Source organism: Mytilus californianus, unplaced genomic scaffold (genome assembly GCF_021869535.1).
Source record: "Mytilus californianus isolate M0D057914Y unplaced genomic scaffold, xbMytCali1.0.p SCAF_3, whole genome shotgun sequence".
NCBI lineage: Eukaryota > Metazoa > Mollusca > Bivalvia > Mytilida > Mytilidae > Mytilus > Mytilus californianus.
The window spans coordinates 41558658-41586325 of record NW_026262679.1 but is presented as its reverse complement, the minus strand read 5'-3'; the positions used below and the strand labels follow the sequence as shown (position 1 = coordinate 41586325).

General features: G+C 32.1%; 1 protein-coding gene across 1 annotated transcript; it reads left to right on the top strand.

Moving 5' to 3' along the window:
• Window positions 1–345: 345 nt before the first annotated feature.
• LOC127734588 (mitochondrial outer membrane protein SLC25A46-like) lies at window positions 346–26693 on the top strand. Its single transcript, XM_052244543.1, has 9 exons — window positions 346–539; window positions 2244–2286; window positions 4304–4364; window positions 5347–5424; window positions 7791–7891; window positions 12627–12683; window positions 15017–15074; window positions 17025–17240; window positions 24584–26693. Exons 1-9 carry the CDS (start codon window positions 389–391, stop codon window positions 24983–24985), a joined length of 1167 nt encoding a protein of 388 aa, XP_052100503.1. The 5' UTR covers window positions 346–388; the 3' UTR covers window positions 24986–26693.
• The last annotated feature ends 975 nt before the right edge of the window (window positions 26694–27668 follow it).

Here is a 27668-nt window from a genome sequence, read left to right as displayed (position 1 = left end):
GCCTGTGGTTTTGTTTAGCCATATTTTTATGATGGTCTGGATGGGGTCCTAAATTTTTGTATTCTTTGTAAAATTTTTAAGTTTTTTTTTTTTTTTCTTTATCTATAAAATTCTCATGAACATGATTTTACTTCAATTAATTTTTCTGTAATTGGATGATATCTTTATTCTGTGCATCGATATTCTGTCATTTAAATCACAGAGAAAATATTCGAAAATTTTTCCCGTAATGATTTCACCCCGATACAAAATAAGCGGCTGGATGATCGCGACAAGTTGCTATTTTAAAATTGAAAATGTACTTTCACTTTCAATCGGATTTGACGGAACAGTTCGGTAGTTATCGGAATCTTGACCACAATGCATTGGTAACGGAATACCCTTCAAAATGAGTGGCCGGTCATTCAATAGAAACACATCTTATAAAGAAGAGACGGACAGGGATAGACCAACGCAACTTCACACTGGAACTCCCGTTTCGTACAGACAAGAAGCACACGACAGATGGTCGAATAATAGACCACCAGATGATCAGCCAGGTGAATGATAACTAAGGGAGATAAATCCCTACTTTCATTTTCGCTTTCATCTCAATAATTTTGTGTTAACGTACATCATAGACCAAACAGACCACCTTAGTACAGGTCATTATATATAGCCGTTATCGTAACGTGCATTTCTATATAACTGAGAGTACCCTACTATCTAACACTAACAAGGTTGGCTAGCTGGCATAATTTTACAGAGTGTGACCAGGATTCTTTAAACTCGTTTGTCTTTTCTATTGTTTATCCAAGGATTTTCATGGTAGGATGGATTTACATGTAAATCATGTAAGGTCTAATCACTGAAATCATTTGAATGGACCTCCTCATCAGAATTTATTAATAAGTGAATCAATGAATGCAGGGAAAAGACCTTATCTCTATTTCAGAATCTGTGACACTTGATGAACTGTTGATGTTATACAACACTCACCGTTGCATTGTTCATTAGAAATTTTCTTTTATATCATAAAAATTTTACACTAATAATGACTAGTAATGGTGGACAAATAGCTTATAAAGTGGGGAATAAGAGATCATATGAAGCTGAAGCCTCTGGGTGTAGGATTTTCTTGCTGCATTAACCCTCTTGCTGCCGGAGGGACACATGTGTCCACACCGACTGTGCCGGAGGGACACATATGTCCATGTTTTAATTTATGCAAGCTTCTCCTCATTGCTGTGTCTTTATCAAATAAAAGACCAAATATTAAACTGTGTAATATTTTTCTTCAATGGGTCCCAAATGTAACGGTCATGTTAGTGTGACGTCACATATCACAGACGTCGAGCTGTCATATTTCTGGCACACGAAATGCAACCTTGAAAAACAACTGGCAGCAAGAGGGTTAAAGACCCATTGGTCATGTTGCTGGCATTGGGCTGTTTTCTGCTCTTAGGTCGATTTGTTGTCTCTTTGACATATTCCCTGTTTCCATTCTCCATTCTTTCATTTATCTGACTAATTTCTGTGTTTTGACATGTGTTTGAAGGTAACAACAGAGCTTGAGATGTTACTACATAAGGACTTGCATTTTGACTGATAGTTTAAAACAATTTACTTTAAACTACCTCTCTTTCAAATTATTCAAATTCAAGAATTTTGTAAATGAAATTAAGGTTAAAGCCTAAATAATTTTGGAGCACTGGTTATGCTGGTATGGAAAGTCTATTTATTTTAATAGGTTTTTGTTAGGAAAAAATTTAAAAATTCACTAATAGGGTAAAAAGTTGTAGTGAAAATGTAAGGATTTTACTTACATGTATATAAAATCAGTGCTTTCTTACATTATTATCAACACATTCAAAGGACAGAAAACAGTTAATAGAAAATTATCATTCTAATTTCCAAATTTTGCATTAAGTGGAACACCTATGAAGGTTACAAAGCTGTATCTTGATGATTAGGGAGATAGAACAAATTTTCACCTAGTAATTATACAACAACAGCAAGTTCAGGAACCACCCAGAAAAATAAGTCAGTACTATCTTGATTGTGGATTAAAAAAGTCATGCAGGTAATCCAGAAATAAACAACAGATCTTTAAGAAGCTAAAAGATGACAGTTTTACTGAATTAGTTTGCACTGTTAAAAAATAATTCTGTATCATGATTTTAATACTCAAATGCAATCAGAGTTTGGGAGAAGCCTTTCTCATTTGTTTCTTGTGAATTAAAAGATGCATTTTTGTGTTTCAGATCAAGTTCAGACCTTTGCAGGATGGACCATCGGTATTTCAAGGTGAGTTAGTACAATTTTTTTATTAATACTATATTTGTCTGGCCAATCCACATGTACACACTGGGACAAACAGATTAGACAAAACATAAATATATTCAGGTTGTTTTCTAAATAAGGATCAAAACTGATTTAGGTCAATCAGTTTAAAATAACATTTTATTTTTCTTATACTGAATCCTATGAATACAATAAACAAAGATCTTAAGATGCATTGTCATCACAAATCAAATTTCTGTTTACTTAATACTTACTTACAGATATACATTCTTACACATAATAGCAATGTATGAAACTTTTCATCACATTTTTCTCTAGAACTACAAATCAGAGCTTTCTAATTTTTTAATCAAGCTTCAAGTGAGCATCCTATACTATCATGACTGACAGACTGTCAAAGTGTATGATGACTATGAATCAAGCTTCATGTGAGCATACTATACTGTCATGACTGTCAAAGCGTGAGATGACTTTTAATCAAGCTTCATGTGAGCATACTATACTGTCATGACAGTTTGTCAAAGTGTGTGATGACTTTTAATCAAGCTTCATGTGAGCATGCTATACTGTCATGACTGTCAAAGTGTGTGATAACTTTTAAAAAAGCTTCATGTGAGCATGCTATACTGTCATGACTGTCAAAGTGTGTGATGACTTTTAATCAAGCTTCATGTGAGCATACTATACTTTCATGACTGTCTGTCAAAGTGTGTGATGACTTTTAATCAAGCTTCATGTGAGCATGCTATACTGTCATGACTGTCAAAGTGTGTGATGACTTTTAATCAAGCTTTATGTGAGCATGCTATACTGTCATGACTGTCTGTCAAAGTGTGTGATGACTTTTAATCAAGCTTCATGTGAGCATGCTATACTGTCATGACTGTCAAAGTGTGTGATGACTTTTAATCAAGCTTCATGTGAGCATGCTATACTGTCATGACTGTCAAAGTGTGTGATGACTTTTAATCAAGCTTCATGTGAGCATGCTATACTGTCATGACTGTCAAAGTGTGTGATGACTTTTAATCAAGCTTCATGTGAGCATGCTATACTGTCATGACTGTCAAAGTGTGTGATGACTTTTAATCAAGCTTCATGTGAGCATACTATACTGTCATGATTGTCAAAGTGTGTGATGACTTTTAATCAAGCTTCATGTGAGCATACTACATGTACTTTACTGTCATGACTTTCAAAGTGTGTGATGACTTTTAATCAACCTTCATGTGAGCATGCTATACTGTCATGACTGTCAAAGTGTGTGATGACTTTTAATCAAGCTTCATGTGAGCATGCTATACTGTCATGACTGTAAAAGTGTGTGATGACTTTTAATCAAATTCATGTGAGCATGCTATACTGTCATGACTGTCAAAGTGTGTGATGACTTTTAATCAAATTCATGTGAGCATGCTATACTGTCATGACTGTCAAAGTGTGTGATGACTTTTAATCAAGCTTCATGTGAGCATACTACATGTACTTTACTGTCATGACTTTCAAAGTGTGTGATGACTTTTAATCAACCTTCATGTGAGCATGCTATACTGTCATGACTGTCAAAGTGTGTGATGACTTTTAATCAACCTTCATGTGAGCATGCTATACTGTCATGACTGTCAAAGTGTGTGATGACTTTTAATCAAGCTTCATGTGAGCATACTACATGTACTTTACTGTCATGACTTTCAATGTGTGTGATGACTTTTCATATCAATCACTTTTTAAATTTATTTTTTTCTTATACATGTATTTGTATCTGGGAGTACAATGTACCATTAATAGTGAGCAAGTGCTCACAATCCTTCTTATTTTAAGATGTATTATATTTCCTACACAAATTATTTTAAATTTTCTTAAAAGTGCAAGAAATATTATTTTTATTATTTACAAGTTAAATGCTTGGTATAACACATACATGAATGCTGTGCAAACTGTATATTTTGAATAAGCCATACCCTGTTTATTGGTCAGGGTTTTCCAGACCTGGTGTAATGTTTACAATATGTTGTTTCAGTGGAATTTTAGCAGAACATATATTGGCACATCCATGTATAGTACTGAGGAGGCAATGTCAGGTAAGCTGCACATTTTCAAAAAAACTTTAAAGAATGCTCCAAGGGCCAGAACAGTAGTAGCTATGTTATAATATTTTTTTAATGTTTGCATGTTACAATGTGTGAGACCTTCATAGCTAGGCTCCTTCTAGTAATTTATTTAAGGATACAGTTGTATGTTTAGAAGTTTTGAGATAAATGTCAATGATACAGGTACTAAGGTGGTCCAAAGCAGGTGCTTAGTTCCTCCATCCATGTGTGCAATCTATACATGTATCTTTATCATTTAATTTTAATTGCTGATTTTATGTACATGTAAAATAATTTATGAATAGGTATGACAACTGAATACTTTGAGGGTCCACATCCTGAAAAAAAGTTTCACCTGTTTACAAGGGTCACCAGCCAGGGAATCAGAGTGACTTAACATTCCCATCTGCATCAGCTATGTTAGAATAAAGATATATTGATAGAATATTCAATAATATTCAAAAGATTTTAGTGTTTTTATGGCATAATAAAACTAAACTGCTTTATTGAAGCCTCAATGTATTGTACATGGCATGTCTTCCAAGAAAAAATCTGAAAGAATTATATTTTACACTTGAAATGGTATAAAAGGAGGTAATTACTAAACAAAATTATGTTCTACACAACAATAAAATAATGAAATGTCAGTGTCAAGTCATAAGTATTTTAATTCAGGTGGCAACTATGTTGATCTTCATTTTAAAAAATCTCTTAAAATTATATCAAAATTTATCTTTATTGGCCACACTTACAATAGTTGACCAAAAATAAAGCATTTTCATTTTGATATATTCTTAATAAGTTACATATTTTTCAGGCACATTAAGGCACTAATAACCTACGACATAATTTGTGAAGTAACGTTTTCATCCTTTAATAACATTTGCATGTATGTACTCTAACATGTACCAAGTTACTTTTATAAGCAAATAAGATAAATATTGATTAGTTTGGCTGCTTCTCCATGTTTCAGGTACATCACACTGCCACCTGGTATCATCTGACTCCATTTACCCTATTACCTGTTATGTACAAATTACAACAACAACAGGTAAATTAATGTTAAGCAGTATGGGTACCACCAATTTTTAGTGTCTAAAAGTGAATGATTCAATGTTTTTATTAGAATGAAGAAAGACTGGGAAAAAACATGCAGTCTTTGGTGTGATCACCAAAGCAGGCTTATAAGTCATCGAGTACACAAACAGGAATACCTTTATCATGTCTGAAGATAGAACAAGTCTTTGGTGTGATCCCCAGAGCAGGCTTATAAATCAACATTGAGTACACATACAGGAATACCTTCGACATGTCTGAAGATAGAACAAGTCTTTGGTGTGATCCCCAGAGCAGGCTTATAAATCAACATTGAGTACACATACAGGAATACCTTTATCATGTCTGAAGATAAAACAAGTCTTTGGTGTGATCCCCAGAGCAGGCTTATAAATCAACATTGAGTACACATACAGGAATACCTTCGACATGTCTGAAGATAGAACAAGTCTTTGGTGTGATCCCCAGAGCAGGCTTATATATCAACATCGAGTACATGTACAGGAATATCTTTGACATGTCTAGAGATAGAACAAGTCTTTGGTGTGATCCCCAGTGCAGGCTTATAAATCAACATTGAGTACACATACAGGAATACCTTCGACATGTCTGAAGATAGAACAAGTCTTTGGTGTGATCCCCAGAGCAGGCTTATAAATCAACATTGAGTACACATACAGGAATACCTTTATCATGTCTGAAGATAGAACAAGTCTTTGGTGTGATCCCCAGAGCAGGCTTATAAATCAACATTGAGTACACATACAGGAATACCTTCGACATGTCTGAAGATAGAACAAGTCTTTGGTGTGATCCCCAGAGCAGGCTTATATATCAACATCGAGTACATGTACAGGAATATCTTTGACATGTCTAGAGATAGAACAAGTCTTTGGTGTGATCCCCAGAGCAGGCTTATATATCAACATCGAGTACATGTACAGGAATACCTTTAACATGTCTGAAGATAGAACAAGTCTTTGGTGTGATCCCCAGAGCAGGCTTATAAATCAACATTGAGTACACATACAGGAATACCTTTATCATGTCTGAAGATAGAACAAGTCTTTGGTGTGATCCCCAGAGCAGGCTTATAAATCAACATTGAGTACACATACAGGAATACCTTCGACATGTCTGAAGATAGAACAAGTCTTTGGTGTGATCCCCAGAGCAGGCTTATATATCAACATCGAGTACATGTACAGGAATATCTTTGACATGTCTAGAGATAGAACAAGTCTTTGGTGTGATCCCCAGAGCAGGCTTATATATCAACATCGAGTACATGTACAGGAATACCTTTAACATGTCTGAAGATAGAACAAGTCTTTGGTGTGATCCCCAGAGCAGGCTTATATATCAACATCGAGTACATGTACAGGAATACCTTTAACATGTCTGAAGATAGAACAAGTCTTTGGTGTGATCCCCAGAGCAGGCTTATAAATCAACATTGAGTACACATACAGGAATACCTTTATCATGTCTGAAGATAGAACAAGTCTTTGGTGTGATCCCCAGAGCAGGCTTATAAATCAACATTGAGTACACATACAGGAATATCTTTGACATGTCTAGAGATAGAACAAGTCTTTGGTGTGATCCCCAGAGCAGGCTTATATATCAACATCGAGTACATGTACAGGAATATCTTTGACATGTCTAGAGATAGAACAAGTCTTTGGTGTGATCCCCAGAGCAGGCTTATATATCAACATCGAGTACATGTACAGGAATATCTTTGACATGTCTAGAGATAGAACAAGTCTTTGGTGTGATCCCCAGAGCAGGCTTATATATCAACATCGAGTACATGTACAGGAATACCTTTAACATGTCTGAAGATAGAACAAGTCTTTGGTGTGATCCCCAGAGCAGGCTTATAAATCAATATTTACACTACAACAAGCTAGGATATACCCCTTAAATTACAAACACATTCTTGCTACTAAAATCTGGAGGAGTTCCTAAACCTCTGTAGACAACCCAAATACAGAGTTAAATAGAAAGACACCAACAACACCATTTACAAAAACAGAACAAGAAAATGTTTACCGTTCTATAAATAACTTCATTTTGATTCACGGTGTCATTGTAACATTTCTTTAGGTGAACCACATATTATGTATACTTCAAATATGTGTTCATGCTTTTACTTTTTGAAGAAAAGTTGGTGAAACATGTAGACCTAAATGAAGTAAGTTATTTGCACTAACCAAGGATGTTCTCATATGTTGAACGGCTTGTAAAGCCTAAGACTCATTTTAGTATTGTGTGTTTACATCTACAAAAACACTTGCTATGTTGAATGGCTTGTAAAGCCTATGAATCATATTATTTAATAATATCTATTTGTAGGGTATGTCAGCATTATGGAAAGGTATATCCAGTGCATTTGTATGTCAAGGAGTTCAAATGGTCAGTGAAACAGTCATTAGTGAGATAACACCTCTTCCTAAGTAAGTTATACAGTGTATTTGTATGTCAGGGAGTTCAAACAGTTAGTGAAACAATAGTTTTAGTCATTAGTGAGGTTACACCTCTTCCTAAGTAAGGTATACACTGTATTTGTATGTCAGGGAGTTCAAACAGTCAGTGAAACAGTCATTAGTGAGGTTACACCTCTTCCTAAGTAAGGTATACACTGTATTTGTATGTCAGGGAGTTCAAACAGTCAGTGAAACAGTCATTAGTGAGGTTACACCTCTTCCTAAGTAAGGTATACACTGTATTTGTATGTCAGGGAGTTCAAACAGTCAGTGAAACAGTCATTAGTGAGATAACATCTCTTCCGAAGTAAGTTATACAGTGTATTTGTGTGTCAGGGATTTCAAATGATCATTGAGACAGTCATTAGTGAGATAACACCTCTTCCTAAGTAAGTTATACAGTGTATTTGTATGTCAGGGAGTTCAAGCAGTCAGTGAAAAAGTAGTTAGTGAGGTTACACCTCTTCCTAAGTAAGTGGTTCTGTGTATTTGAGGACAAAAATTATTTATATTCATATTATAAGTTGTTAAACAAGTGCAATGCAAAAGGATAATCATTTGAGGGTAACCTGCTTTATTAAATTTCAATACCATGTACTTAATCAAAGGCATAATTAGATTGAGTTGTTATCTCATTTACTTATCATCCATTATACCTATACATTTAATACAATGAACAATACTTTATTATTAAACCTCAGACACACAGGTGTACAGGAGGACATAATATATACACATAGACACATTTGTATAATCAATACGTATACACAAAACATACATAATATTCAACTCACAAACAAATATCATTTAAGTAGTGTTGAAAATATTGCTAAGTTTTTGTAAAGTTCAACATGACAAAATATTAAAAGCCGTTTTAAGCTGTATTCCCTCTGATTTGCAGTATAATTTTGTGGTATATATGTATTCTAAGATTATTTTAACAACTATTTTCTCTCATTTGCATGCATTATAACTGATAAGTGATGCATACCTCTAGGAGCCTATAGTTTAAGGTGTATAATATAATTGCACAATGTTCACACATACAGGAGCCTGTATATTAATAGATGTTGTTGGTTGTTGTCTGCATTGTTTGTTTGTTTAGTGATTATAGCATTTATCAGGCTGTTGTTTTTTTTTCTGAATTGTTTCACATCTTGTTATGCCCTTCTGGCCTTTTACAGCTTACTATATATATATATATACAGTATCAAGTTTTCGCTTATTTTTGAAAAAAATTACCAAAAGACATCTACAATGTAAAATATAGTCTTCAACAATAGTCAGGTGTCTATACAATATGTCAAGTTCTAAATCATCATCAGTAAATTACATTTGTTTTTTCTCTTAAAATTTGACAGCTAGAAAATTACTGTTTATTGACAGAGAAATATGTATAATTTTTGACAAGATTTATTGTTTTAACTATTAACATCAAACAATAAAACTCATTTTCAAACATGTTTTATTCAGTAATTTCATTCATACTTGCAAAAATAGTTGAAAAACTATAAATAGATAGAAGAATACTTTATATATGACAGTAATGACTTCTTTTCATATACTGTGGATTCATTGTTATTTGTTTAATTCCAATTTTTATAAGATCGCACAATTTTTGTGTTCGAATTATGTTATGGCGATGTCTGCATCGTTGTCAGAAGATATTTGTCGTCCAAAAACCTTTGACGTCCAAAGACATTTTGGTTTCCAGACAATAACTTGAGTATAAGTGTATGGATCTCTATGAAATTGTAGCACAAGGTTCCATACCATAAAAGGAAGGTTGGGATTGATACTTTTGGGGTTATTGTCCTAGCTGTTTAGGAATAAAGGGCCAAAAACTTTGTTGTGCGAAGACATTTTGGTTTCCAGACAATAACTTGAGTATAAGTGTATGGATGTCTATGAAATTTAAGCAGATGGTTCCATATCACAATTAAAAGGTTGGGATTGAATTTGGGGGTTATTGTCCTAGCTGGTTAGGAATTAGGGACCGAAAAGGGGCCAAAAAACTAGGATTTTCTGGTTTCTGGACAATAACTTGAGTATAAGTCCATGGATCACTATGAAATTGTATCACAAGGTTCCATACCGTAAAAGGAAAGTTGGGATTGATTTTGGGGGTTATGACCCTAAAGGTTTAGGAAAAAGGGGTCAAAAAAATACTTTGTATAAATTGATTATTTCTTTACCAATTTCTTTGGGGTTTAATTTAAAGTCTTGAATTCTTGGGGTTCTTTAATATACTGAATCTAACCGTGTATTTAGAATTTGGATTTTTGGCCCTGTTTTTGAATTAGCCCATATAAAGGTCTCATGGGTCAAAAATTAAACTTAGTTTGATTTTAACAGTCCAAAATTAAACTTTGTTTGATTTCAACAAAATTGAATACATCAGGTTCTTTGATATGCTAATTCTTACTGTGTATTTAGATTTTTGATTTTGGGCCCAGCTTTCAAGATGGTCCAAAATAAAACTCTTTGATTTCAACAAAAAATGAATGTATGGGGTTCTTTGCTATGCTGAATCTAACCTTGTATTAAGATTCTGGATTTTGGGCCCAGTTATCAAATTGATCCACATTAAGGTCCAAAGGGTCCAAAATTAAACTTTGTTTGATTTTAACAAAAATTGAGTTCTTGGGGTTCTTTGATATGCTGATTCTAACCATGTATTTAGTTTTTGGATATTGGACCATAATAGGTAAATGTCCAATTCCAAATTTTTAAGTTCTTAGACCACATTAAATCTGTGTTAGAAACTATGATATGTTAAATATATAATCACAATCCAAATTCAGAGCTGTATTGCACAATAAATAGACATTATAAGTAAAGTCATAGTTGAAAATAGATACCATCAAATATAATTTCAGAGAAGAAATTATGTAATTTTATCTCAAATCTAATTTCAGAGAAGAAATTATGTAATTTCGAAATTTTGTTACTCTGTATGTATATATAAGTATGTCTAAATAAGTGACAACTCTATGACAGATCCATCCATTGGATCACCAGTAAAGGTGATACACGGCTGAAAACACATATTATATTCATAATTACTCTAAATATCAGCAAACAATGTTAAATCTACAAATTTGCGGAAGCAAATTTTTGTTCTTCCCTCGCATGGATTTGAACTGCATATGAATATAATATGTGTTTTCAGCCGTGTATCACTAGTAATGGTGATCCAATGGATGGATCTGTCGTAGAGTTGTCACTTGTTTAGACGCACTTATCAAAATAATTATTTCTGTGACTGTATCTTACGATCCTTTAGGACAGATAATTTAGCTAATCTGCAATCAATTCCATCATCATGCTTGATATATCATGTACTGTGTAACAACTCTAGATTCTACTGGCGAGGAAAGGTAACACTAGACCACCGAAAGCTGATTTATATAGTTCAGTCTAGGTGGCCGAGTGGTCTAGAGCGCTGGACACAGTGCAGGCGGTGTTGTCTCAATATCCAAATAGCATGAGTTCAAATCCCGGCAAGGGAAGAACAAAAATTTGTTTCTGCAAATTTGCAGATTTAACATTGTTGTGCTGATATTTAGAGTAATTATGAATATACATGTATATATATATTTTTTTTTTTTTTGATAAATCAAACCCCTTTAAAAACTCAGCTCATATTGTCCTTTAATGAATAAATTAATCAAATCCTTGGTGTACTTGTATATGCTGAATCTGTCTAAATCGGGGTCCAAAATTAAACTTTGTTTGATTTCAACAAAAATTGAATATATGGGGTTCTTTGATAAGTTGAATCTAACCTTGTATTTTGATTGTGGGGCCTGTTATCAAATTGGTCCACACTGTGGTCTAAAGGGTCCAATTTAAACTTCTTGGGGTTCTATAATATGCTGAATCTAACCGTGTATTTAGACTTTGGATATTGGACCATAATAGGTAAAAGTCCAATTTTAAACTTTTCAGTTCTTTAACCACACTTATTCTTTGTCAGAATCCTATGATCATGATGATGTGTCAAATATTTAATCACAATCCAAATTCAGATCTGTATCAAGTTTGAATGTAGTGTCCATACTTGACCCAACTGTTAATGGTTCTACCTCTGCAGTCGTATCAAGCTCCTTGCCCACAGAGCATTTTATTTGTGGATTTCATGGGTACAGGTTAACAACTAATTTGAATGGTCAGTGAATTACAAATTATCTATAGGCTTGTATGCAGACTCTCGCAAAACCAGAAAATTGAATATCCACAAAAATGTAAGTTTTCCTTAAATTGGTACCAATGAAAATAAATTTATGTTCTACCTCGCTATGCTCGTCCTAACATAAATTATTTCTGATTCTATATAATAAAGCAACAAAGACAAATATGGCAGGAGATACACACCAAACAGTTTTAATTTGTAGAAACAAAACATTTTCAAAATAAATTAAACGAAAAAGTCCATACATTATACATCATATTGTACATCTCACTGTTCATACTAATATCTACAAAAAGAAAATACAAAGAATTAGTAATTATACAATGCATAATATTACAATCTAAATGTAATAAAGTTGTCGAACAAGTATGGTGCGTGAAGTCTCGAAGGCCACGTAAAACTGATTTACTCAGTATTGCGCAACAGAAAAAGTAAGAAATCTGAAAACAAAAAGAAATACAAGAATCCATAGTATAAATGTAGAAGTCTAGATTTATTTTTTTTTTACAGAGAAATAAGCAGACACCATACTGTAAAGAAACATATGCAACATTTACTTCTTAAAGGGTAAATATACAAATTAGTTATAAGTTTCATACTTGTGTTATAATGTATTAGGATCTGGGTGGGTGGGGTCCTTCAATTCTGTATTCTTTAATTTTTTAGCCATTTTTTTCCACTTAGTTTAAATTTTGCCCATTATTCTCCATTCTTGTGAAATTTTGCCCATATTTCTCTATTCTTTTGAAATTTTGCCCATTATTCTCTATTCTTTATATTTTAACACCCAATTATTCTCTTTCTTTTATTTTATTTGCCTATTTTTCTCTATTAATTTTTTAGTCATTTATTTTGCACTTTTTAGTCATTTATTCAGCACTTTTAATACAATTACAAAAATTTATTGGTATGACGTTGGCGTCGTCTTCATCGTCCGGCGTCTTCGTCGTCCAAAGACACATTGGTTTTCGCACAATAACTTTTGTTTAAGTGAATGGATCTCTATGAAATTTTACCATAAGGTTCAATACCACAAAAGGAAGGTTGGGATTGATTTAGGGGGTTATGGTACCAACAGTTAAGGAATAAGGGGCCAAAAAGGGGCCAAAAATAATTTTTGTAACTTCCAGACAATAACTTGTGTGTTAGTGTATGGATCTCTCTGACATTGTACCACAAGGTTCCATATCACAAAGGGAATGCTGGGATTGATTTTGGGGGTAATTTCCCTAAACATTTTAGGAATTAGGTGCCAAAAAAGGAGCAAAAAACAAGCATTTTTCTAGTATCATGACAATAACTTGTATGTCAGTGTATGGATCTTTCTGAAATTGTACTACAAGGTTCCGTATCACAAAGGGAAAGCTTGAATTGAGTTTGGGGTAATTGCCCAAAACGGTTAGGAATAAGGGGCCAAAAATAAGCATTTTTCTAGTTTCCAGACAATAACTTGTGTTCAAGTGTATGGATCTCTCTGAAATTGTACTGCAAGGTACCTTACCACAAAGGGAAGGCTGGGATTGATTTTTTGGGGTAATTGCCTCAAAATTGTAGGAATTAGGTGCCAAAAAGGGGCAAAAAACAAGCATTTTTCTAGTTTCAGGACAATAACTTGTGTGTAGGACAATAACTTGTGTGTAAGTGTATGTTCTTTATGAAATTGTACTACAAGGTTCCATATCACAAAGGGAAAGCTGGGTTTGAGTTTGGGGGTATTTGCCCTAAACGTTTAGGAATTTGGGGCCAAAAAGGGACCAAAAAACAAGCATTTTTACAGTTTCCAGACAATAACTTGTGTTCAAGTGTATGGATCTCTCTGAAATTGTACTGCAAGGTACCATACCACAAAGGGAAGGCTGGGATTGAGTTTGGGGGTGATGGATCATAAGGGGGTTCAAAAAATTGGGGGGGGGGATTTTTTTTTCCTTTTTTTTATCTTTAAAATTTTCCATTTTAAGTTGGTTATTTTTTATTTATATATAAAAGCAAATAATAATGATATGGTTTGATTTCATCAAAAATTGAAATATTCGGGTTCTTTGATATTCTGAATCTAACTGTGTATTTAGATTTTTAATTTTTGTTCCTGTTTTCAAATTGGTCTACATTAAGGTCCAAAGGGTCCAAAATTAAACTTAGTTTGATTTTAACAAAAATTGAATTCTTGGGGTTCTTTGATATGCTGAATCTAACCGTGTATGTATTTAGATTTTGGATATTGGACCATAATAGGTAAATTAAAATTTTTTAAGTTCTTAGACCACATTCATTCTGTGTCAGAAACCTCTGATGTGTCAAATATTTAATCACAGTCCAAATTCAGAGCTGTATCAAAACTTGAATGTTGTGTCCATACTTGCCCCAACTGTTCAGGGTTTGACCTCTGCGGTCGTATTAAGCTGTGCCCAGCGGAGCATTTTATTGCTCATTATTCTCTTTTCTGTATACCCCATAATGTTTATTTTGTTAGTTTATATAGAATGGGGTCAGGGTTGTTGAATTAAAAAATATAATGCAATCAGAATGGCCCTGAAAAATGAAAAATGTGGAAGGGGAATGCCTAAAACTACACATAATCAGAAAGACATGTGAAGTAACAAAGTCGCTTGAGTTCAAAGAAATATAATTGGATTAATTTTGTCGTTCACAGTCATATTATCATAATAAGGCCATTATAAAAACATTTCTAGATTCTCAACTTCTTTTAAACAATGAGGGTGAGGGCAAAATGATCTCTCTCTAATGTCTTTTTTAAGAACGTAAAGCCTACGGTGATGTTTTATATTTGTTGCATTCTTATACACACTCAGTTTGTTGATATAATGAAGCCTGTTAGAACATTGAGTTGTTCCCCTTTACATAGAATAATACACATTGTAGATTGTTTATTTCTGTTTCAGTTTAGCCTTTGTAGTAACTACTCCATTTTTAGTATCTAGTCTTGTGGAGACAGTTCAGGTAAGTTTTCCATGTGTCACTCTGTAATATTAAAGTTTTAAAATAGAAAATTATAAATAAGATGATGAGTATTTCAATTCAAGTCAACTCATACAGACTTTTTCTATCATAGAGATAGGTTTGAAGCCTAATGATATCAAACCATACCTTTGGCCAATCTCTCAAACCATTAAAGCTTCAGCTGTTAAAAGATTCTTTGATTTTCTGCTATCTTTTGAGTCTACTTTCCTAATTTTTTACATTAATTTAGAAAGACATTTTAACCCACATGTGATTTAAATTTTTAAAAACCAATTGCAGACAAGATATTGTATTTGTCAAAGCTGGTACATGTATATTATTTTTAATTCCAAGGGGAATATCTACTTTAAAGATGTTTATATCCTGTCTAATTTTTTAACTTGTCCCAGACTTTGCTAATAAAAACCGTTGATATTAATTTATAAATATCTGGCAAGAATTGTACTCTTAAGAGAACTGACAGATGCCCTGTATTCCCACACACCATGTTGATATACAGGATGTGTATGGACAGTCATGACAGAAGAATAGTTTGGCCTATCAAAGTCCAGTCATTGTATTATACCTATTTCATTAACTGCATTAACATATTTCAGTTTAGTTTGTGCAAAATATGACAGAAATTAGACTAAAGAAGATTTAAAAATAGTCATAAAGTGATGTTCCTTGATAATAGTTTTTTACAGGTGGGTGTAGTGAGTTAATTTCCCGTAAATAAAAATTAACTCTAGAAATATTATTTAAACCAATTGGTTGGCACCTTTCAGATATTCTTCATTGTTGTGTAAAACTGTTGTTTTTTAAATTCAGATTTAATTAGTCCTTACTCATACTGTAAAAGTATCAAGCACTTTGTCTAATGTGGACTTATCATTCAAACTATACTACTTTGTTTGCAATAGTAAATTAGATATTAATTATGCTTTGCTCTGGCCACTTGTGCTTTCTCCACCAAAAAAACTGGCTGCCACAATATAGAAAATAGTGATGAAAGTTGGATTAAACACCCATCAATCAATCAATAAAATGTGACATGAAAAGGCTGTTCAGTTTAAGAACTTACAATTTTATACATATATAATTTAATTTTGGATGTAACGCGTCTTCTGATTGGCTGACGTTGTATTGTTTATCAGCTCATAGACATAATTTTGTCATGTGACCGTAACGTCATCAATGTTTTTCATGGTTTACTCCGGTTAAAAATGGAATTTAGAATTAAATTATAAGAAATGACTGTAATATTTTTTCTGTCTATTCGAAATAGCTACGAGGGTTATTCAGTGTGCACCACATTTTTGATGTTATTTCTTCATAGACAGAAAAAATATTGCAGTCATTCCTTAAATATTTTTCATAATTTTTTTCACATTATCTTTAACATCAATTTTAAAGCGTTTAGTTTGTTATGTATTGTAGATATTTGAATATTTATATCAAGACTTTTAAAACAAATTTAAAAACAATGGTACAATCTGTTTCACTAATGATTTATGGTTGATATTTTGTCAAACCTTCAAATTGTTCTCTGATGAGAGACAAACATGCATGACATGGTAACAGAAATTGAATAAGAAGAAAAAAAATTGCCATTAAATATATATTTGACAAAAGTGCTAACCACATCATAAGACAAGTTAACAAACATTCAGGATAGGTATATTTTTTCAAAGAATAAGAAACATGAATATAGATACTTGTATATTAAAATGATTTGAAAATTCAGTACTGCAAATTCATTATTATTCATAACCATGAATTTAAATGTTCAACGAAATACTTATTTTCGAAAGGTTTCTATACAGACTTTTGCAAATCCGTGAAATCAAATATCCACAAAAATCTAAGTTTCCCTTCCATCCACGAACATTTGTATCCACGAAAATAATTGAATTCTTAGTATGTTTGAATTTGATATCTATATTTCAGTCAGATGTATCAAGTGAAAGACCAGGAGTATTTAATTGTGTGACGGAAGGTGTTACTAGACTGATGGGGATGGGCTCAACACAGTTTACAAAGTTAATACCCATTTGGAAGTTACTCCTACCAACAGGATTAGTGGGACTGTCTCGTTACATCATCATGCAAATGGCGAGATATACAGTTATAACAACTATACAGCAAGAGGAACAGGAAAAAAGGGTCAGTATCATGCGTAATACTATATTGTAATGTTTTGTAATTGATTGATTAATTGTTGGTTGCTGAACATCCAGGGGCAAATATTTCATGCATGTTCAGGACGATTTTGTAATTGATTGATGATTCAAGCCATTTTCACAATCACTGACTTTCAAAGAGAAGAAAGAAAAAATATGGTTGACAGAAAAAATATTCGCAAGGTTAAAGGAAGAAGAAATGATATGCTGGTAATACTAATTTTGAAAATATGACAGAATCATTGATCATGGACAACAAATTCACATTTGAGTAGGTGTTGTCTCCCTTGTGGCATATGGTCCTTGTAAAGAAAACTATATTTGGTCCTTAAAACAAAACTGCATTTTTTTCAAAACAATAGCATGGAAAGCATTTTTGGGATGAAAAGTAACAAATTTACTGCTGAAATCTTTAAATTAGAAATGAGGTGTGTATATCAAGCATGTTTGTAATTGCATAGTATTTATTGAATTCTTCTTTTGAGAAATCAGTTGCATATATACATTTGACAGATTACTAAGTCATTAGCTGGATATGTACATCTAGACAAGATAAGTTTGGGGGAAAATAACAACAAAACTGACTTAATATAAAACAATGATTAACACTTTGAAATTAAGAAGCTTAAATAAATCAATTGCGAATTCAAAGGGATATTATTTTTACACAAACATGAATAAAAATGAATTCAGAAGGCAATACATAAAAATGCAATAACTGAGATAACCTATAATTTATATAAAAAAGTCTAATCTTTTAATGGATGATTTATTTTATGGAAAAAAAAATCATTATTTCAAATTACTGGTGCCAAGACAATGTGGTCATATATAAAGTTTCTCTGAGAAGACTGATAGACTCAAAAGATTTTGTTAAAAATCTGTTAATTTCAGTCAAATTTGTAATGCTTAGAACTGTAAATTACTCTGAATATTAAGACCTAGGATTGTCTGTTAATAAATGTTTTTCTCACCTTGATGAAGTCGAAAGAAGCTAGACTTAGGTGTGCTGTTTCAAGCGGGGACAGCAGTGGTGTCAACAATTTATTTGTGACTAGGTGGATTAAAGAGAAACCCCTACTTGTATTTCAATGATATTTGGTGTGCAGTTGTATTAGCTTTGGCACATCTTATTTCCATGGAGATTATTTGCCTCCCTCATCAGTCATGGTCTATTGACTTTGAAAATTTTGCTTAGTTTACATGTTAAAGTTCGTGATAAGGTCAATTTAAGGGAAACCCTTAGTGGTAGGTCAACAATATTTTGTATACAGTTGTTTTACCATTGGCATTTTTGTTGCAAATTAATCTGCTCCTGACTACAGGAATTATTTAAAGATTGATCTTGAATTTTTTAAGATTGAGTTGATTGTATTCGTTAGAAATTGTTAGAACTGCTAGGCTGTCAGTTCCTGCTTAACAAAACTTTGAATTTTTTATTATTCACACCTGAGCATTAATTTTCTATTACATATATCTCACCTTCTGTAGTAAGGAACAGTTTGATATTTGATCTGGAACTTTATAATGTTGATTTGCAGATCAGCCTGATGGTAACTTCCTTTTTTTCGATACTTAGAATTTTTATCATATCTACTGAGCATAGATTTCTTATTTTGAGTGTAGGGTATAGTTTTCATGACATCACATGACACATGCAGCCCCTTGTTTATTTATTTTGTGAGTGTCAAGGTTTTTATAAGTGATTGTCCCTTCTATCAGCCATGAAATCCTCAAGTTTGAGAAGCCTTGGTTGCTCTTTGGTTCAGAAGTGTTATTTTTTACACCTTTGTTCAAGTCCATCACGTAAAATGATTTCATAACTTTTCTTTTTAATCACTTTGGTGAATGTCAAGATTCTCTTGCACGTACCTATGACTGTTATATTGATCAGCTTTCGTACACTCAACCTTGGTAGGGTTTACTACAGCTTGGTTAGAAGTGTAAGTTATCATAGCTTTGTTCACAGCTTTCCACATAGAAAGATTTCACAGTGAGAAAAAAGGTTAAAGAGAGATGTACAGATGTAATAGAAATTAGTCATAATGTCACAGTTGTATCATTTTCTATTTGTCATTAAATCTTGCATCTGTATGATGATGTTTACCTTTTTAAATTGTTCAGGTTTACCCCATATAGAGTAAACAAGATTCCCTCTTACTCTATTTTGAGTCCCATGTGTGTTTTTTAAACCTAGAATTATGATGTCTATGGACAAACTTAAGTATACCACATCAATAAGTAATTTAATATATATAGAATAATGATATTTTTGTTTTTGATACTGACTTTATCAGCAAGATAACAAAACGTAGTTATAAATGAACGAATGAAGTTGCCTGCATTTCATTGGTTAAATTGGTGAGAAGGATATGAATGCATGATGTTGCTGCACTGTTGTGGGATGTTATTGCCTAATATTTTCAAGTATCAAGTCCTGTCCTTGATCTGAATAATATTTATAAGGCAGTAAGATCAAAGGGAAAATGTACAAATTGCAGATAAATTCCTTTTATTATTCAAATTCATCCTGATTATGTATGAAAATTTCCCCACTGGATGTTAAGGTGGTCCCGAACACCTTAACTAAAATTAATTTGGTTGGTTTAATTTTCATAAAGTTTTGACAAAATATTTATTTTGACCCTTTGACAAAGATATAAAAATTTCAAAAAACTTGAACCAATCACTTTATCTGAAAAATTTCATTGGATATATAGCAGTTTGACAAACACTAATTTTGATCATTGAGAAGCTTAATATTTCCTTAACAACAAAAAGTGATTAAAACGTTCATCTGATTTTTACAGACTTATCTCCCTGTAGTGTTATGTACCACCTTAAGCATAATCAATCAATCAATTTGTCATATAAAAACTCATTTCAGTTATATTGAGACAATAGTAAATTAAAATGTCTGATAGCTAATTATTGTTGTTATTAATAATTATACCTCTTGCTTTCTGAAGTTTGTTGTATATAGTCTTGGGGGAAACCCTCAGTTCAAGAAGGATCATGAGGATATAGGGACAAATGTCACAAATAGCTCTATATGATTTAAACATCATACACTCAATTTTTTTTTTTAATCATACAGTAGTGTCCGGTAATTCCACCCGTCCGGTAAACCCACCCACTCCCATTTCTTCCGTAATTGTCACTTCCGGGAGTATTTTGTCTGCTTTTTTATTCATAGGAACTGTACTTATCACTGCATGTCAAATTTTAAAGAAAAATCCTTTATTACGAAAATATATATATAAAATACAGTTTCTAAAGCTAACGATAATCATATTATTGCTTACAAAACTCATTTCTGACTTGAAATTTTTTTTTGGATTATCTGGAATTTTTTATAAGTGGTCTATTAATAAATCAATGTAAATAGATCACCTTTCCCTTCATAAATTTGTGATAAACTGGCCCTCCATACATATTAACTGCACATGGGCGGATTTACCGGACAAACACATTTCCGATAAAAACACTGATGACCCACTTGTTTTGTTGATTTTAATATTTATTTCAGGTATTTTTATGCCCCCGCTGTAGCGAAGGGAAATTAAGTTTTACCCTTGTCCGTCTGTACGTACGTACATCCGTATGTCCCAAAATTGGTTTCTGTTCTCTAACTTGAGTTTGCCTCAATCAAATGTTATGTAACTTATACACAATACTAATTTCCACAAAACACAGATCAAGTTTGAATTTTGGTAGCATCACTTTAACCGTTCTAGAGTTATGCACCTTTATAAATGGAAAAATTACAAAATTTAGTTTCCTTTCTCTAACTTAGGTTTGCCTCAACCAAATGTTATGAAACTTATACACAATGCTTATTACCATCAAATACAGATCAAGTTTGAATTTTGGTAGGGTGACTCTAACCGTTCTAGAGTAATGCCCTTTATAAATGGAAAAATTACAAATTTTTTTTTAGTTTCCATTCTATAACTTAAGTTTGCCTCAACCAAATGTTGTGAAACTTATACACAATGCTTATTACCACCAAATACAGATCAAGTTTAAATTTTGGTAGAATCACTCTAACTGTTCTAGAGTAATGCCCCTTAATAAATGGAAAAATTACAAAATTTTTAGTTTCCGTTCTTTAACTAAGTTTGCCTCAACCAAATGTTATGAAACTTATACACAATGCTTATTACCACCAAATACAGATCAAGTTTGAATTTTGAAAACATCACTCCAACTGTTCTAGAGTTATGCCCCTTCATAAATGGAAAAATTGCAAAATTTTTAGTTTCCGTTCTCTAACTTAAGTTTGCCTCAACCAAATTTTTTGAAACATATACACAATGCTTATTACCACAAAATAAAGATCAAGTTTGAATTTTGGTGGGGTCACTTTAACCATTCTCGAGTTATGCCCCTTAATAAATGAAAAAAAATGCAAATTTTTTTGTTTCTGTTCTCTTACTTAAGTTGCCTCAACCAAATGTTATGAAACTTATACACAATGCTTTTTACCACAAAACACAGATCAAGTTGAATTTTGTTAGCGTCACTTTAATCATTATCAAGTTATGCCCCTTTATAAATAGAAAAATTGCAAAATTTTTAGTTTCCGTTCTGTAACTTAAGTTTGCCCCAACCAAACATTATGAACCCTATACACAATACTTATTACCTTAAAACTCAGATCAAGTACAAATTTGGGTAGCGTCACTTTTATCGTTCTTGAATTATATCCCTTTATAATGTTGTATGCAAATGGGGACATCATCTGTGTCCATTGGGACACATTCTCCATTTATTTTGGAAATGAGATATACAACTCAAAGTTGATTTGTCAGTGAATCGATTTATATTAAATTTGATACAATTTGTTTATAATTAAGCAGAAATACATACAATCAAAGCCTTATGTGGGCGGATTTACCGCACTGCATCGTACTCACAAAAAACTGAAAATAAATGTGTAGACAAGTCTGTATTTAAAGGGCCATTAGCTGTCAAATTTGTTTGTTCACTAAATTGACTCAAATTCATATATTTGATTTATAACTTAATAAAACGTATATCCAAACTATAAAACGTATAAAATAAACAAATTGATGATGCATGGATCTGATAATATGTATCAGCATTTTGTGTGTGTTTTAGTCTAGACGCTCTCTAATTAACCATCGAGGTGACCTCTGTAGACTGCCGACTGTCATATAACCCAATATAATCATAAATATAGATATAAATAGATAGTGAACACATGCAATTAGATTTTTCTAGGTCTGTTTCATTTCATATTATAGGTTAAAAAATATGTTGACAACCGTTTTTAACTGTACAAGAATGAGTTTTTTGTGGATTGAATCAGTCAACCAAATGGTGTACCCTTGTTTCACTTTCAATGTTGACATTCTTTTCCTTTTAATAGCTAAACTAAGGCCTAAAATAAAATATTGTTTGTTTCCCCAATCCCGACCGACCCTGCAAAAATGGTCTGACTCACAAAATTTTATTGTCAAAAGCAAGTCAAATATTATTAGCTCACCTGGCCCGAAGGGCCAAGTGAGCTTTTCTCATCACTTGGCGTCTGTCGTCGTCAGCTTTTTACAAAAATCTTCTCCTCTGAAACCACTGGGCCAAATTTAACCAAACTTGGCCACAATCATCATTAGGGTATCTAGTTTAAAAAATGTGTCCGATGACCCCGCCAACCAACCAAGATGGCTGCCATGGCTAAAAATAGAACATAGGGGTAAAATGTAGATTTTGGCTTATATCTCTGAAACCAAAGCATTTAGAGTAAATCTGACAAAGGGTAAAACTGATTATCAGGTCAAGATCTATCTGCCTTGAAATTTCCAGACAAATCTGACAACCTGTTGTTGGGTTGCTGCCCCTGAATTTGTAATTTTAAGGAAATTTTACAGCTTTTGGTTATTATCTTGAATATTATTATAGATAGAGATAAACTGTAAACAGCAATAATGTTCAGCAAAGTAAGATCTACAAATAAGTTGTCATGACCAAAATTGTCAGTCGACCCCTTAAGGAGTTATTGCCCTTAATAGTCAATTTTTAACAATTTTTTGTAAATTTTTGTAATCTTTTACAAAAATCTTCTTCTCTGAAACTACTGAGACAAATTTAACCATACTTGGCCATAATCATTATTAGGGTATTTAAATTAAAATATTTGTCCGATGACCCCGCCTTCCAACCATCATGGCCGACATGGTTAAAAATAGAACATAGGGGTAAAATGCAGTTTGTGGTTTATATCTCTGAAACTAAAGCATTTAGAGCAAATCTGACAGGTAGCAAAAATGTTTATCAGATGTAGATTTATCTGCCCTGAAATTTTCAGACAAATCCGACAACCCGTTGTTGGGTTGCTGCCCCTGAGTTAGTTTTTTTTACAAAAATTTTGAGGTTTTTTGTTATCATCTTAGATATCATTATAATATCTAATATCTAATACTATTAATTATGATTTTAACCTTATTTTACAAGATTTCCAAAGCATTAGTAAGTACAGGTTAGCGACACAGGCTCTTGAGAGCCTCTAGTTTTATTCATTTCTGATTTTCAGGCTTGCTGGATCAACCAATATTGTTCCAGCTTTTTGGAAAAATAAAATTATTTCCCTACCTACCTACCCACACCTGGCTTGGCAGGGTCGGGATTTGGGAAACAAACAGTATATTAATTTAGGCCTAACACAGGTTATTCGTAACCCATCTCTAGCTAAGGGATTAAATTGAAGGTCACATGAATGCCGATTCAATGACTACAATGAGGTCAAATTATTCACTTGCAAGTGAATAATTCAGCAGCGTAGTTTCTTAGCTTTTTTTGACAAAATTGAACCAAACTTACTGCTAAAAGTGAATTATTATTTCACTTTTTCACTTTCATTAATGATTGAACAAAAAAAAATAATATTTAGATTTTTTTATATCTCGTAGCTAATGCCCCTTTTATGTATGGTAGTCAATTTAATAGCTCTTATATATTAAAAGACAGGTTGGCAGTCGACATTAAAAAGTTTTTAAGTCAGTATAATAGCTCTTATATGTTGGCAAAAAGGTTAGCAGGTCGACAGTTATTGAAAAAGAAAAGTATTTGTCTTGTGTTCAAAAGGTAAACAGGTCGGCAGTCGTCACTAGTATTAGTTAGCAGTTATTATTTAAAAAAGCAGGTCAAGAGTCAGTAATTTATTTGTATATTGTATATTTTTCTTCATTTATTTTTATCTTTCCCCTTACCGCCACCTGACCTCAGCAATAATTCATCTATAACAAAACACATTTGTTTGGTTTCTTCTTTTCTGAATTTTCATTGATACCTCTTTTTTTACAGCAAGCCGCAATTTCAGAAGAAGGGTACTTTCAGACAAAGTCCATGTATGACATACATTTTCCTGAAATGTTAGCAAATTTTACTGGAGGATTTCTAGCAGACATGATGTTTTTTCCACTTGAGACAGTATTACACCGACTTTATCTGCAGGGAACCAGAACAATCATTGACAATACTGATACCGGAGTGTCTGTTATACCTATCAATACCAGTTACCAAGGGATAATTGATTGCTTCAGAGATATTATATTAGAAGAAGGACTTTCTGGACTTTACAAAGGTTTCGGAGCACTTTTGTTACAGTATGCCATACATGCTGCTATTTTAAGACTTGCTAAATTTCTTTTTAATAAACTATCTAGTGAATTTGCTGCCAGGAATAAAAACACTGGCCGTTTATGATTTCTAGTGTATATTTTTAATTATTTTTGTTATATGTATTAAGATCTCTTTAGTTTATGTACTTCCTTGCTTCAATGGCTTAAGTTTCAAGACACTTTTTGTTATGCCTGCGATATAACATTTTTTAGAGGGGATGCATAATGATGGATTAATTTTGAAATATTTCAACAAAAATTGCTTTTTACAATCTAAAACAATTATAAATCTCTCATCTTATTTTGATTCTACTTGAATAATGCTTTTCATTGGACAAAAAAATTGCTACTTTTAAGTGATTTTTTGGGGGGTCTTTTTTCCATATTCCAAAAACTAGATATCAGTTGATGTGCCCTTGATTTTTGGAAGTTGAATTACTTTATCAAATATATATTGTTTCACTTGAACTAAAGATTATTTATATATAGTCCAACAACAACTAGGTTTAAAACAGATTTAGCAATAAGTTCACTTTTTCATTGATAACAGATAACTGAGTGTTTTTATTTACCTTTATACATGTACTTGTTTGTATTTTGGTTAACAGCATCACCAACAGCTTTGTCTATGCATAGATTTTGAAGATTCCATGTATAAAAATCTTAGTTATCAATATACTTTTTAAAACTATTAACTATAGTGCTGAAAGGTAACATCGCAACAAGAAAATTATATGTAGGAAAAATCATACCTGCTTTTTAGACCTGTTTAAAAATCTATACTGATATTATAAATAGTTGTAAATTGTATACTATGTACATGATGTAGATGAGACACACATTTTCACGAAGCCATTATGTGTTATATTAATTATATGAATTTTACCTTAAAACTTTACATTTATATTGAAATAGACATTCAGTCACCATAGTCGCAGGATCATAAACTGTTGTCATTTTCTTCTGTTACAATATCTATAAGTGAATGAAAAACAAATTAAATATTTTATATCATTAAAATTTGTACATGATGTATAGAATGTTAAAAGTAGAATGAGCAGTTTTGATGAAATTATTAGAAAATTAATATTCATATTTACATAATTAATAAATTAGAGAACAGTTATTTTCATATACATTTACTTTGATCAATTCTTGGTTTGTTAATTATATTAATCTAAGCAACAACAAAAAACACATATATTTCAAGTTTTTTTTTTTATTGTGTAATTTCGAAATTTTAAAGTAATAGTTTTCCAAATTAATTTTAAATAGAATGCTTGACAACAAAATACTATGAATATTTGAGGAGGTAGTTTTTATTTAGAAAATAAAGGAAGTATTTTGGTCAATTTCTAGGTGCATAGCAAAATAGGTAAATTTACATTACAATCTAATATAAATTAGATCATTTTTGTTACCTATTGATTTAAATATGATTTTTTTTTTAATTAGATAAATAAAAAAATACAGTTCTCTAGAAAAACGTTAGCCAACTACATGAAAAAATATCTGTATTAAAGCTTGCAACTTTTGATAAAGTTAGTACTGACCTTTGACCATAAACATGACTACAATTTGTAGACCACTTGAAATACCTAAAGAAATTGTCATAATTTTCCTTGAACACATTTACAGAAATAAGATAAGATATATGTTAACACAACTTCCCAACAGTTGCTGCTCTTATGTAGATATTATTTTACTCGTTTATTTCAAATTTATTTATATTTGTTGTTATTGAAGCTTTTATATAAAATATGAAATTTGAATAAAATAGAAATTGTCCTACATGTTTGATTGTCTATGTTACATGATAGAAAAGTTCTAATCCCTCTGAATGGTTAAGGCAGCAAGCATGAAAACAGCTTATTAATTGTTAACATGTATTGTTTTATAAAGTTCTCACTATGAACCAAAAGAACATTATCAAATTAAGGTAAAAAAACAAAATGATTCATGGATTCAAGGTCAAGTTACAGTAAATGGGCTACTTTGGCTCATTGAACTTTATCTGAAAATCGAAAAAATAATCCATTTATCTCATTTATCATCTAAAATATTACTGATTGAATTCTTTCAAAATAGGTTTGTACATTTGTATAGAAAGCACATAAAATTGGCGAAAGACTGTCTTAGATTTGTCTTAAAATCATCAAATCTCTAATTTCTAATACATAGATTTTTCTACTATATGTTGTTGATGTTTAAATTTCTGTTTTAATGATGTAAAGTAATGATAGGGTCACCAACTTCATTTTTACAGTATACATCATTCAAAGTGGTGTTATAGCTGAAAAAATACCCAAAACGTCGAAATAATCGTAACGTCATCGCGTTGCAGGCCGTTAAATGTTAATTTTTGAGGTTTTTCACTACCAACTAGGTAACAGATTGATTATAAGACAAAGAACGAAGTCGGTGACCATATGATTTTTTTAAATCATTAAAACGGAAATTTATGTATCAACAACATATATTGTTTTTTAGGAAAAATTTTCAATTATAGTTCAACGAGCCAATGTTGTATGCAAAATTTTAGCAAAATCTGTGACATAGCCCATTTACTGTTCCTTGACCTTAAATGACATGATTACATAATTTGTTTTGCAAATAATAGCCTAACTTGCAGGATGCCATATTTAACACTGAGTTGAAAAGAGAATCACACAATAACACCTGTAAAAATTACCAAAATGTTGCACATGTACATTGCTCTACATTGCACTAACATATTTGTCAATTTTTTTTTATATTGCTAAATGCTA

Bases quoted from the DNA above. Each gene is read 5' to 3' on its own strand.
- LOC127734588 (XM_052244543.1), top strand. From the start codon at position 389: ATGAGTGGCCGGTCATTCAATAGAAACACATCTTATAAAGAAGAGACG. The intron at 7,892-12,626 runs GTAAGTTATACA...TTTTTTTTACAG, and splicing joins GAGATAACACCTCTTCCTAA to AGAAATAAGCAGACACCATA. The intron at 17,241-24,583 runs GTCAGTATCATG...CTTTTTTTACAG, and splicing joins AAGAGGAACAGGAAAAAAGG to CAAGCCGCAATTTCAGAAGA.